Consider the following 14,682-nt stretch of genomic DNA (forward strand, 5'->3'; position numbering starts at 1 on the left):
TCAGTCTCCAAACTTGAAGCCTGAGGTCTGGGCTGACAGTGAGCGCTGTAGTCTGTTTGGGATAATTATAATGACTTTTTGTATATACACCCTTCTTTTCCTTGTATCATGACCTCAATACCCCAGAAGTTTCCAGAAATTGGTGCAAGAGAATTGTGCTTACATTTCTTTTTCTTATGTGTGTTTGTGAGTGTGGTGTATGTTCATTTCCTTAGTATCAACCTATGAAGGATCTTCCACAAGTTCCTCATCTCTCTTTGGCTGCTGCCCCTCAGAAACTCCACTTGGTAATATATGAAACTCATTCCCCTCAGCTGGGTCACTGCCTAAAGTAGTAGGAGAGGAAGGAAAAGATACAATGCCCTCCCTGGTTATATTGCCAGTGTTTTTCTGACCAGGTACACTCCTAAGTTGAGATGGAGTTTTGTGTAGCTCTGTCACTGTGGTAACATAATACTGTATCATTGTCAGAGCAGTTCAGAATGTGGATTGTGGAGACACTTTACCTAACAGATGTATTCCACTGGCATGGATGGTCTTTTTACCTCACAGTCTTAACCCTTTGTCCCTTCTTTATTGCGTCTCCTCTCGCCAGCCTTCATCAGGTCTTGTGGGCAATGTGCTCCTATTTTTAGTGAAATAGACCTGGCAATAACGTGGGAAGAGACAAGTAATTCTTCACGATCTCACAGAGAGCCCCTAAACTTGCTCCTGTGTTTCTCCACCTCTGATCCTCATGTGTATTCTTTCTCATTCATTCTTAAGCAAATGCTTATTGATTGCCTGTCTGTGAGAGTCCACCGTGTCATCATTGTCCAAATCAGACAGAAATCTCTACTCCCATGGAGCTTCTGTTCTTTGAAAATGTCTTAGAATGACAGGGCTGAGATGGTCAAAATACAGAGTGCACAGGAGCATTCAGTGACTGTTGCTGGCCACCCCATTGGAGGACCGAGAGTCCCTTTTGAACTGTTGTCTCTAATGACCCATGCATGACTTTGCCACACAATTCAATTGGGGATGCAAATAGGGTTTTACTCTCAAGACCTTGAGTTATTATCTGCATGTGAATTGATACACATGTGTTGGAGTAACACTGACCACATTTTCTTACTTCTAGGCATAAGGGACACTGTCCAATGTTTCTCCTGTGGCGTATATATGTGGAAATGGGAGGAAGGTGATAACCCATTAGAAGATCACACAAGGTCTTATCCCAAGTGAGCAAGATGAATTCCCTAAACTTTGAGTGTACTTCAGCAGTTATTTCGTCATTGCTCTCAAACCTGCTTTATCTGCATAATTCCTGCCCACTCCACCGGTTCCCACTATGAAGGACACATACTTTATCTTCATCTCTTTCCTCCCATGACATCTTCCCTGTCTAGCTTTCCTCTCATAGTTAGACTTGGTTTTTACTGGGTCAATATATATGTTGTTTTTGTTTGTTTGTTTGTTTGTTTTGGTTTTTCAAGACAGGGTTTCTCTGTGCTGCTTTGGAGCCTGTCCTGGAACTAGCTTTTTTTTTCTCAGCAGATTATTTTTTTATTATTTTACAAATAATACCAAATCAAAATTTCCACTTCTTCCCCTCCTCTTGCTTCCCTCCCATTCCCCCACTCCCCCTCCCCATTCCCCCACTTCCCCTCCCTCCTCCCCCTCCATTACTAAGGGTACCTAAGGGAAGGAGGGAAGTCCAAGGCCCTCCCCCCTCCATCCAGGCTTAGGAAGGTGTGCATCCAAATAGAATAGGATCCTAAAAAGCCAGTACATACAGTAGAGACAAATCCCAATGCCATTATCATTATCATTGGCTCTTCAGTCTGCCCCAATTGTCAGCTACATTCAAAGGGTCCAGTTTGATCCCATGCTCATTCAGTCCCAGCCCAGCTGGATTTGGTGAGCTCCCATTAGCTCAGGCACACTGTCTCAGTGGGTAGACCAACCCCTCATGGTCCTGACTTCCTTGGTCATATTCTCCCTCCTTCTGCTCTTCAACTGGACCTTGGGAGCGCAGTCCAGTGCTCCGATGTGGGTCTCTGTCTCTATTGCCATCTGTTGCCGGACGAAGGTTCTATGGTGATATTTATGATAGTCATCAGTCTGACTATGGGACAAGGCCAGTTCAGGGAACCCTCTCCTCCACTGCCCAGCGTCCTAGCTGGGGTCATTCCCATGGACTCCTGGGAACCCCTCTAGAGCCAAGCCTCTTGCCAACCCCAAAATGGCTCCCTTAATTAAGATATCTTCTTCCCTGCTCTCATATCCACCCTTCCTCCGTCTCAAGCATCCCACTCCCCAAGTTCTCCCCAACCCTCCCCTTCCCCCTTCTCTCTCCCCCTTTCCCTTTCCCTCTACTCTACTCCCACCCCCATGCTCCCAACTTTTGCCTGGCAATATTGTCTGCTTCTAGTTTCCAGGAGGATCTATATATGTTTTTCTATGGGTTCACCTTATTACTTAGCTTCTCTAGTGTAGATGGAGCGGCAGGGCTGTGTCTCGCCACCTGGCTAGCTTTACACCCGAAATAATTACACAGAAACTATTCTTTTAAACACTGCCTGGCCCATTAGTTTCAGCCTCTTATTGGCTAATTAACCCATATTTAGTAATCCATGTAGCACCACAAAGTGGTCACTTACCAGGAGAGATCTTAGCCTGTGTCCATCTTGGAGAGGAGAGGCATGGTGACTGCCTATCATGACTGCCTGAAGCGTCTGCCTCACTCCCAGTATCCTGTTCTGTCTACTCCACCCACCTATGTTCTGACCTATTGGGCCAAGCAGTTTCTTATTAATTAACCAATGAAAGTCCTCTATCATTTTCCTCACTCTAGGATTGCAAACTATAGGCTCAATGTCCTTTGTTTATGGATAGAATCCACTAATGAGTGAGTACAGAACATATTCATATTTTTGAGTCTGGGTTATCTCACTCAGGATAGTGTTTTCTATTTTCATCCATTAGCATGCAAAATTCAAGATGTCATTTTTTTTTAACCACTGAGTGGTACTCTAATGTGTAGATGTGCCACACTTTCTATTCTTCCATTGATTGAGGGGCATCTAGGTTGTTTCCAGGTTCTGGCTATTACAAATAATGCTGCTATGAACATAGTTGAACAAATGCTTTTGTAGTATGATTGGGCATCTCTTTGGTATATTCCCAAGAGTGGTATTGCTGGATCCTGAGGTAGGTTGACTCCCAATTTCCCGAGAAACCACCACACCAATTTCCAAAGTGGTTGCACAAGTTTGCATTTCCACCAGCAATGGATGAGTGTTTCCCTTACTCCACATCCTCTCCAGCATAAGCTATCATTGGTGTTTTTGATTTTAGCCATTCTGACAGGTGTAAAATGGTATCTAAAAGTTGTTTTGATTTGCATTTTCGTGATCACTAAGGAAGCTGAACATGTCCTTAAGTATCTTTTGGCCATTTGAAATTCTTCTGTTGAGAATTCTCTGTTCAGTTCAGTACCCCATTTTTTAATTGGGCTATTTAGAATTTTAATGTCTAGTTTTTTGAGTTCTTTATATATTTTGGAGGTCATACCTTTGTCTGATGTGGGGTTGGTGAAGATCTCCCATTCAGTAGGTTGCCTTTTTCTCTTAATAACTATGTCCTTTGCTTTACAGAAGCTTCTTAGTTTCAGGAGGTCCCATTTATTCATTGTTGCTCTTATTGTCTGTGCTACTGGGGTTATATGTAGGAAGTGGTCTCCCGTGCCCATGTATTGCAGGCTACTTCTCACTTTCTCTTCTATCAGGCTCAGTGTGGTCTGATTTATATTGAGGTCTTTAGTCCATCTGGACTTGAGTTTTGTGCATGGTGATAGATATGGATCTATTTTCGTTCTTCTACAGGTTGACATCTAGTTATGCCAGCACCATTTGTTAAAGATGCTTTCTTTCTTTCATTGTATAATTTTAGCTTCTTTGTCAAAAATGAGGTGTTCATAGGTTTGTGGATTAATATCTGGGTCTTCAATTTGATTCCATTGGTCAATGTCTCTGTTTTTATGCCAATACCAAGCTGTTTTCATTACTGTAGCTCTGTAATAGAGTTTGATGTCAGGGATAGTAATGCCTCCAGAAGTTCCTTTGTTGTATAGGATTGTTTTGGCTATCCTAGGTTTTTGTTTTTCCAAAATAAAGTTGATTATTGTTCTCTCAATGTCTGTGAAGAATTTTGTTGGGATTTTGATGGGGATTGCATTGAATCTATAGATTGCCTTTGGTAGAATTGCCATTTTTACTATGTTGATCCTACCAATTCAAGACCATGGGAGATCCTTCCATTTTATGGTATCCTCTTCAATTTCTTTCTTCAAGGACTTAAAATTCTTGTCAAAATGTCTTTCACTTTCTTGGTTAGAGTTACCCCAAGATACTTTATGCTATTTGTGGCTATCGTGAAAGGTGATGTTTCTCTGATTTCCCACTCCGCTTCTTTTTCCTTTGCGTATAGGAGGGCTACTGATTTTTTTTTAGTTGATCTTGTATCCTGCCACATCACTGAAGGTATTTATCAGCTGTAGGAGTTCTCTGGTAGAGTGTTTGTGGTCACTTATGTACACTATTATATCATCTGCAAATAATGAAAGTTTGACTTCTTTCTTTCCAATTCAAATCCCCTCGATCTCCTTATGTTGTCTTTATTGGTATTGCTAGAACTTCAAACACTATATTGAAGAGATATGGAGAGAGTGGACAGCCTTGTCTTGTTCCTGATTTTAGTGAAATGGCTTTGAGTTTCTCTCCACTTGACTTGATGTTAACTGTTGGCTTGCTGTATATTGCTTTTATTATATTTAGATATGATCCTTGTATCCCTAATCTCTCCAAGACCTTTATATAAAGGGGTGTTGAATTTTGTCAAATGCTTTTTTGGCATCTAATGAAATGATCATATGGTTTTCTCTTTCATTTTATTTATATGATAGATTACATTGATAGATTTTCGTATGTTGAACCAACCCTGCATCTCTGGAATGAAGCCCACTTGATTATAATGGATGATTTTTTTGATGTGTTGTTCTTGGATTCAGTTTGCCAGTATTTTACTGAGAAATTTTGCATCAATGCTCATGAATGAGATTGGTTTGTAATTCTCTTTCTTGGTTGAGCCTTTGTGTGGTTTTGGTATCAGGGTAACTGTAGCTTCATAAAAAGAATTTGGCAATGACTCTTCTGTTTCTATTATGAGGAACACATTAAGGAGTATAGGTATTAGCTCTTGCAAGTTATAATAGAATTCTGCACTAAAACCATCTTTCCCTGAGCTTTTTTTGGTTGCGAGGTTTTTGATGACAGCTTCTATTTCCTCGCAACTTAGAGGTCTAAATAAATTGTTCACCTGGTCTTGATTTAATTTTGGTATATGGTATTTATCTAAAAACAAGGTCCATTTCTTTTATATTTTCCAATTTTGTAGTGTACAGGCTTTTGTAGTAAGACCTAATGATTCTCTGAATTTCCTCAGTGTCTATTGTTATGTCCCCCTTTTCATTTCTGATCTTGTTAATTTTAGTGTTCTCTCTCTGCCTTTTGATTAGTTTGGATAGGGATTTGTCAATCTTGTTGATTTTCTCAAAGAACTAGCTCTTTGTTTCATTGATTCTTTGGATTGTTTTGTGTGTTTCTATTTTTTGATTTCAGCCCTCAGTTTGATTATTTCCAGTCTTCTACTCCTCCTGGGTCAGTCTGTTTCTTTTTTTTTCAGAGCTTTCAGGTGTGCTCTTAAGTCTCTAATGTGACCTTTCCCCATTTTCTTTATGTGGACATTTAGTGCTATGAACTTTCCTCTTATCAGTGCTTTCATAGTGTCCCATAGGTTTGGGTATGTTGTGTTTTCATTTTTGTTAAATTAAAGGAAGACTTTAATTTTTTCTTTATTTCTTCCTTGACCCAGGGGTGGTTCAGTAGTTGACTGTTCAGTTTTCATGAGTTTGTAGGCTTTCTGGGGGTGAAATTGTTAAATTCTAACATTACTTCATGGTGATCCGATAAGACATAGGTGGTTACTCCAATTTTTTTTTTATCTGTGGATGTTTGCTTTGTTACCAAGTATGTGATCAATTTTTGAGAAGGTTCCATGAGGTGCTGAGAAGATTGTATATTCTTTTGTGTTTGGGTGGAATGTTCTATAGATGTCTGTTAAGTCCATTTGATTCCTTACATCTGTTAGTTCTCTTATTTCTCCGTTAAGTTTCTCTTTGTTTGACCTGTCCATTGGTGAGAGAGGAGTGTTAAAATCTCCTATTAGTGTGTGGGGTTTGATGTGTGATTTGAGTTCTAGTAATGTTTCTTTTACATATGTGGGTGCTTTTATATTAGGGGCATAGATATTCAGGATTAATACTTGATCCTGATGAATTGTTCCTGTTATGAGTATAAAGTATCCTTCTCCATCTCTTCTGATTGATTTTAGTTTGAAATAAATTTTGTTAGATATTAGGATAACTACACCTGCTTGTTTCTTAGGTCCGTTTGCTTGGAAAACCTTTTCCCAACTCTTACTCTGAGGTAGTGTCTGTCTTTGAGGTTGAGGTATGTTTCTTGTAAACAGCAGAATGTTGGATCCTGTTTTTGTATCCATTCTCTTATCCTGTGCCTTTTTATAAGTGAATTGAGTCCATTGATAGTAAGTGATATTAATGACCAGTGGTTGTTAACTCTGGTTATTTTTTGGTGGTAGTGTTTGTGTGTTTCCCTTCTTTGAGTTGTGTTGGTGGAGGGTTTTGAGTTGTGTTGGTGGAGATGTCTGTGCTATTGTGGGTGTTGTTGGCTTCCATGGGTTGAGGTTTTCCTTCTAGTACTTTCTATAAGGCTGGGTTTGTGGATATGTATTGTTTAAATCTGTTTTTGTCATGGAATATCTTGTTTTCTCCATTGATGGTTAAAGAAAACCTGGCTGGGTATAGTAGTCTGGGCTTGTATCCATGGTCTCTTAGTGTCTGCAGCACATCTATCTAAGACCTTCTGGCTTTCATGATTTCCATTGAGAAGTCAGATGTAATTCTGATAGGTTTACATTTATATGTTACTTGACCTTTTCCCTTTGCAGCTTTTAATATTCTTTCTTTATTCTGTATGTTTTGTTTTTTGATTATTATATGGCTAGGGGATTTTTTTTGATCCAGTCTATTTGGTGTTCTGTAAATTTCTTGTACCTTCATGGGAATATCCTTCTTTAGGTTGGGAAAGTTTTCTTCTATAATTTTGTTGAATATATTTTCTGGGCCTTTGAGCTGGAATTCTTCTCCTATTTCTACCCCTATTATTCTTCGGTTTGGTCTTTTCATGGTTTCCCAGAATTCCTGGATGTTTTGTGTTAAGAATTTTTTGATTTGCCATTTTCTTTGATCAATGAGTCTATTTCCTGTATAGTATCTTCAACGCCTGAGATTCTTTCTTCTATCTCTTGTATTCTGTTGGTTATACTTGTCTTTGTAGTTCCTGTTTGTTTACCCAGATTTTCCATATCCAGCCATCTCTCAGTTTGTGTTTTCTTTATTACCTCCATTTTGGTCTTCAAGTCTTGAACTGTTTACTTCACGTGTTTGATTGCTTTTTCTTGGGTTTCTTGGATATCTTTTAGGGATTTATTAATTTCTTCTAACTTTTTGTTTGTCTTCTCTTCCATTTCTTTAAGGGAGTTTTTCCACTTCCTGTTTAAGGGTCTCCATCATTTTCATAAGGTTACGTTTAAAGACGATTTCTTCTACTTATTTAGGATGTTCAAGTTTTCCCATTGCATGTTCCCTGGATTCTGGTGTTATCATGTTGCTTTTCAGGATGTTGGAGGAATTCTTGCATTGGTGCCTGCCCATCTCTTCCTTCAAATGAGGCCGGCAGAGACTTGGCATTTTGGTCCAATCTTTGCTGTGGCTGACTGTGTACTTGAGAGTTTTTCTTAGTCTGCCCTCTCTTAGGTCCCCTCAGCACTGGAGCAGGCTCTCAGATCCCCTCTGCCCTGAAACAGGCTGTGTTGGGTTTTCCAAGGACCTTGCAGATGAAAAGGCGGGCTTGGGGTGAAATGGGGTAAAGAAAGCCAGCAGCAGGGAACTCACCCTGCTGGTTGGCTTAGGGAATTAGAGGGGGCCTGAATTCAGTCCTCCTGGAATGTCTGGCTGTGTGGCCACTTACTCACCTCTCTGGATCCCCTTAGCACGGGAGCAGGGTCTCTGCAGGGTTCTAAGGACCTTGCAGACAAAAAGGCGGGCTTGGGGGCAGGGTGGGATGGTAGAAAGAAGCCCCAGCGGCAGGAACATCCCCACTGGCTCTCCAGACCCCTCAGCCCTAAAGCAGGCTGTGTTGGGGAATCCAAGGACCTTGCAGATGAAAAGGAGTGCTTGGAGGCAGGGTGGAATGGGTAAAGAAAGCCAGCAGCAGGGAACTCACCCCACTGGATGGCCAGAAAAGCTTAAGGAATTGAAGGGGGTCTGGATTCAGTTCCCACTGGAACTAGCTCTTGTAGACCAGGCTGGCCTTGAACTTACTGAGATCTGCCTTCCTCTGCCTCCTGAGTGCTGGAAGTAAAGGCATGTGCCACCACCACCCGGCAATATATATGCTTTTAAAGACGGGATCTTGCTATATAGCTCATATCATTCCAAACTGTCTATGTAGCCCAGTTGAATTTGAAGTCATGGCTTCCTTCATCAGCCTCTAAAGTGATGAGTGTCCAGGGTGTGCGTGGCAGTTTCATACTGTTTCGATTCCTTTGATTAGAAACTACTTTCCCCCTCCTGTTTCTTCTAGAAGCTTTTAGAATTTTCTATTTCCAATATCTAATATTTTACACATAATATTTCTTTTTTTGAAAAAAATTTTCTTTTTCCAATGCTGGGAATGGAAGCAGTAAATTGGGCTACTCCCATCCCCTTTCTGTGCTTCAAGTTTATTTTTACTCATTTTCTACACATAAGAAACGCTCTAGAAATTTTGTTCGGTTGCAAGAAGAAATTTGTTATTTTTACTAAGTAATTATCAAGAATGTTTTCAGAACTAAATACCAGTGCAGAGTTAAAAGTGAGTGTTTTGACTGGACACAGTGGGGCACACCTGTAGTCCTAGTTCCCAGAGAAGACACTGTGTGGTTTTGTTTCATATGAAATCATTTAGTACGAGTGACTTTAAAACCAGTTTATTTTTAAAGTCAAGCAATTTTCAGTTAATACAGAAGAACACAGTTGAAGATGTCTTTTGGTATGGCAGCTTTTGCAGGCTCAGAGAGCGTAGCCGCATGGAAGCCCGCTGTTCTGTTTGGTTCCACAGGTGCCCTTTGTACATCCAAAGCATAAGTAAAGTTGTGCTATGTTATTTTGATGCTAGAAGAATTTAAGTTTAATTTGTTTAACTTTTAAAGACAACTATCTGTTTGTGAGATAGAATGGTGATAGTAGGACAAATTCTTAGACATATTCTTCTAAAGGCTGTTACTATATATTAATTTTAAGTAATAATGGGTTTCATTTTGACATTTTTATACACGTATACAGTGTATCTCAGTTATGTCTACCACCACCCTCCTGTTGCCCCCACTTGTCTTCCTTTCACTCCCACAAACCCCTCCTCTTGGGAGCATGTGTTGGAGGCCAGCTGGGACTCCATAGTGAGAGCCCATCTAAACTTCCTTAACTAAGACTGTTTCATTCTCATTGTGAGTTTGAAGATGCATGAGAGCAAGGCTCACTGTTTCTTTTTATTTGTATGTAGTAGGTAGTAAATTGGGAAGACAGAGCCTTCTTAATCCTTGGGCTGATAAGATGCAGTCTAGTTCCATTTAGAGCTTTTTCTAAAAAAAAAAAAATAATCTATCAACTCCATCTTTATGTGAAAATTTTTTTGCTCCTTCTGCCAAATTTTTATTTTAAATTCCCAACTGTCTTTATGTTAGTACTCAGAATATTTTCATGTGGTGGTTTAGATGAGAAATGTCTGCCATAGCTCATATATCGGAACCCCGGGTCCCTAGTTTGTGGCATTGCTTGGGAAGGTTATAGAACTTTTAGGTAGAGGAGCCAAGCTGGAAGAAGTAAGTCACTGGAAGTGTGCTTTGAGTGTGTATAGCCCTATAACACTTCCAGTTAGCCCTCTCTGTTTCCTATGTTTAGTGGATTTTTTTAATCTTTGGGGGCCCACCAGACAGCTCCCCAATAAATACATGGAGACTTAGCTTTACTTGTGAATGCCTGGCCTTAGCTTGACTTGTGTCTAGTCAGCTTTTCTAACTTAAATTATCCTGTTTTCATTTCTCTTTAACTATGTTTTGCCTCTTGGATTTTTATCTTTGTTCTATTTTCTTTCTTTCCTTCTTACTCTGTGGCTGGCTGTGTTGCTGGCCCAATGGCATCTTCCTCTCCTTTTCCTTTTTTTACTCCTCCCCTAGATTTCTCCTATTTATTCTCTCTGCCTGGCAGACTTGCCCATTTCTTTCTCCTGCCTTGCTATAGGCCATTCAGCTCTTTATTAGACCAATCAGGTGTTTTAGGCAAGCAAAGCAACACAGCTTTACAGAGTTAAACAATGCAGCATAAAAGAAAGCAACACAGTCAGGTTCCTGGTGTGGGGTGTGGCTAGGGCACAGCAGAGGCTGAGTGGGAGAGACTTGTAGGTTCTTTCTGTACTTCTTCCTGCTGTCTTTCTCCTGGAGGCCAGATGCATGTGGCTATAATGTCCACCCGCTCAAATAAACGGAAGCATAGGGCATGATTCTTCAGAGGTTGACTTGTTTTATTTTGCATTGTTTCTCAGACTAGCTTAGAAATATGAACACGTTTTTAGTTCACTTGTTTTTTGGCACATAGTATATAGTTTAATAAGCATACAATAATTTATCTGTGCTGTTGATTTAATGTTTGAGCTATTTTGAGTGTTGCCTTATGGATATTCGCCTATGTATTTTCTAATGCTCATATGTCTTTCTCGAAGACACAGAAGAAAGTATGGAATCTTAGTTGTACTGATACAAATTCCCACTAACATAGATAAGTTTACACTGCTCTGAAACTTTTCAACTTGATAGTGTATCGTGGGTGTTGTGGTAAAGGCGTGGGCTCAAGCAAGTCTGCCGAAAGAAGGCTCAGAGACACTTTGAGAATGAACTTAGCCTTTTGCAGCTGCAGGGGTCTCCAGCCTTGATGGATTGAAGCACTTCCCCTTCACCCAGGGCATTTTTATTTTTCTCAATATTTACAATTATGCCAGTTGATCTCATATGCTCAAAAACAACCCGATGAAGCTTCTAAAAATACAATGCCAAGCGCAGTCTTGATAAAGGGTTTCTCTCCCAACCTTTGTATCTTGGGAAGCTCTCAGACAAGATTCACATAGGGCAACAAAAGGTATCTGTTTCTTGGAGTTGAAATATTCACCTCTGTCCTTTGCAACCCTGCTTCTCGTCAGTTTCAATGGTTTTTCTCATTGTTGCTGCCATCTCAGTGATCTGGTCAACACTTGCTTGTAACTCATTCTCATTTGTTTCCAAGTGCTTTTTCTCCAGTGCATGCTGAAGTGCTTCAAGGATGTGCAGAGATGTACCACGGAAGAGCCGCCTGCTGTTGTTGAGATGTGCCATGCTAACCTTGACGGTGGCTCTTCTGACTGCGGTACCACATCCCCATCATCATTTTTCTATCCTTAGCACTCTAAACCTTTGTTTCAGGTACTTGCTCTTTCTTAGTTTCAGTGCAGACTGGTGTACTTCCAAAGATGTCAGCTCTTTGTCCTCTTGCTGGATTCTCACAGCTGGCATGACTGTGGTTGATGTCTTGCAACATCACTAAGTTCTTGATTTTTTTCCTGATGCTGCTATTTTGCTTCCATTCACTCGCTGAGAGTAGTGAGTTGTCTGATCAGTGGGAGACTGCTGTATTTTCCCGGTCTCTCGACCTTTCAACAAGGGCTTGGGTGTCAGAAAGTTTCTTCCCTACTGTGCAGCTCCTTTCTCAGTTGTAGAGAGGAGCTCCGTGGCGCATGGACGGGGCGGGCAGGGGGCAGGTCCCCGGACTCACTCAGGAGTGTGTTATTTCACTCACTTGGTTTCGGTACCCCTCAGCTGTCAGTGACAGCAACAAGGACCTTCGAGATTGAGGTACCCAGAGGACTGTTCCTATGCCCTTGCTCTGCCTCTAGGGAGTGGATGCATAGCCCTGGAAAGACAGCAGAGGTGACTGAGAAGCCCACACTCTGACTCTATTCCAGGCTGAGATAAGTCTCCTGGTTTTGTTTCTCTGTTGTCTCTCTGTCCCCTACTTATCTACAGAGATGGCATTTTCTCTTTTTTCACTCTTAGAAATTTATTTATTTGTGTGTGTGTGTGTGTGTGTGTGTGTGTGTGTGTGTGTGTGTGTGATGGAATGCCCTCCATCACTGTACCCTGTCTCTTGAGTCTCTCATTGACCTGGAGCTAGGCTAGAGTCCATCAGTGCTATGTGGGGAGCAGGAAACCTGGAGTGGAAGTACATTATTGACAGCTACAGGGTCATGTCAAGCATCTCAGTGCCTCAGACCCTTCCCCTGGAGTGTGGATGTTGACAGTGTGTTAGTGTGTGCAGAATGCATCCACTGATGCTTCCTCCTACCTGATGTTTACAGCCCAAGGCTGCTTTCCTTCAGAGACCACACAGACTAGCTAACCCTCCTCCTCTTCCCCATGTGGTACATAATAAAGGGACTGAGTTTCTGAGTTAAGTAGGTGCTCACCAGAGTGAGCACACCCACCAGCTTCCAGCTTTCCTGTATCTGTGTCATTTCTTCACCCCTGTGTTACCCCAGTTAGGTGTCCAGGACCAAGCCATTTGACAGTGCAGGCTACTAGTTTTGGGTCTCTATGTTCATTTTATCTGTTTGTATAGACAGGCATTAACTATATGCACTCCCCCACCCTGTGCTCCGTATATTCTCACCATCACTTACGAGCCACATGCACTAAGTTTTGGAAAGTCGAAGTGTGAATATATTATTTATTATTATTATTATTGTTATTGTTGTTGTTGTTGTTTGTTTAAGACAGGGTTTCTCTGTGTCATCTTGGCTGTCCTGGAACTCACTCTGTAGACAGACTACCTTAAACTCACAGTCTGCCTCTGCCTCCCAAGTGCTGGGATTAAAGTTGTTAGCCACCACTACCCAGCTGTGAAAGTCTTATATGATAAACACTCAAAGAATCAATGAAAATGTTAGCTTTCTATTTCATTCTTATTTTTGTGCCTGTGTTTAAAACCCAATACAAACGCTTACTTGCATGGAACTATTTTTTGACTTTTCTCTCCTCTGCTTAGCTGTGTCTTTCTCCAAAACCTAAAGTCCTCTACTGAAGTGATTTCAGCCCTTCAGAGCGACTCTGCACTTCTGGAAGCCATGGTAATGGACCTGCCCCTTCTCAGACTTGGCAGTTCTTGATCCTGTAGTTGAACACTGTTTTTAATAGCAATTGCCCATTGTCAATATAGGATTAAACAAATTCTACAAATCTTTACTGAGCAACTACGATCTGATAGCTGAATATGGGGCTTCACAGTGAACAGAAGACACACCTAGCATTACCTTTCGAAGTATCAGGATTGTAAGCTTGTGTGCCAACATACATAGCTGAGTTTTTATTATTGTGTTGCTTTATTTTTTGTAGTTCAAATGCAGGCAAGGACTCTGTAACTGACCTACATTGCTGGCCTGTAGATGTGTTTCCTTAACAAAAGCAATATGTAGCAAAATTGTAATCCAGATAATAGTTTGAACCCTACATTGCTCAAGGATGCAAACTACCAACTGAATAATCACACACATGTCCTCACCTGGAGGTGGTAAGGTAGTATAATATGGATGTCCCCCCCCCCCCCCCCCCGCCCGCTAGAAGAACTAAAGCTTGGCATGATGCCCCATGCCTGCAAACCAGAACTCTGGAGACTGAGGCAGAAGTTGCCATGAGTTCAAGGCTAGCCATAAGTTTAAGGCCACCCTTAACTATGAGTCTCCTTATTAAAAATAACAAAACAGGGGAAGGAAATCAAAACAAAAGGAAAAATAACTTGGGTTCAATTTCTTGTATTTGTAATTTTAAAATGACATTGAAGTCACTGAAGATGTAGCTCAACTGGCAAAATGTTAGCCCAGTATCCATGAAGTCCTGAGTATCCTCAGCACTGATCAAACTGGATGTGGTGGAATACCTGGAGTCAGCAATGGGAGGAGGAGGCAGAGGGATCAGATGTTCAAAGTCCTGGTCAACACATACTAAGTTTGAGGCCAGTCTAGGTTAAACAAGTCTCTGTTTGAAAACAGAAACAAAAATAAAAAGCAAGACATTGAAGCCAGGTGTTATGATTCATGCATTTAATTCCAGCACTTGGGAAATAGAGGAGGAACACTGTAGCCTATGTTAAACCTTCTCTCAAAGAAGAGAACAAAAAAAATTGTGTGTATGTGCATGCATGCATAATAACCTTTCTCTACCCCAGTATGTGGCATTACATATGTAGTTGCTAGTAACAACTAAGGATGGAGCCGATATGCAATGCTTTTTGCAGGACCATTTTTGTTCTAGACGCTACCATTTTGATTATCCCCATAGCACTCACCCATAGAGAGGATGTGTATCCCGTGCATGCACCATCTAGGAACACACTCTTGCAGATGTGTGAGATTCACTCTTTCACATCTGGAGCACTCTTCCTTC

At 41.0% G+C, this 14,682-nt stretch overlaps 1 protein-coding gene across 6 annotated transcripts in view; it reads left to right on the top strand.

Moving 5' to 3' along the window:
• The window catches only part of LOC119808869 (general transcription factor IIH subunit 2), a 101,621-nt gene that overhangs the window by 61,767 nt on the left and 25,172 nt on the right, over window positions 1-14,682 (top strand). For all 6 annotated transcript variants that reach the window (XM_038321367.1, XM_038321371.2, XM_038321373.2 and 3 more), the window contains 2 exons: window positions 1,121-1,220; window positions 13,289-13,370. In XM_038321367.1, the coding sequence (XP_038177295.1) occupies window positions 1,121-1,220; window positions 13,289-13,370 (182 nt within the window). The remainder of the gene's footprint in view (window positions 1-1,120; window positions 1,221-13,288; window positions 13,371-14,682) is intronic.

The sequence above is a fragment of the Arvicola amphibius genome, chromosome 3, assembly GCF_903992535.2.
Source record: "Arvicola amphibius chromosome 3, mArvAmp1.2, whole genome shotgun sequence".
Lineage (NCBI taxonomy): Eukaryota > Metazoa > Chordata > Mammalia > Rodentia > Cricetidae > Arvicola > Arvicola amphibius.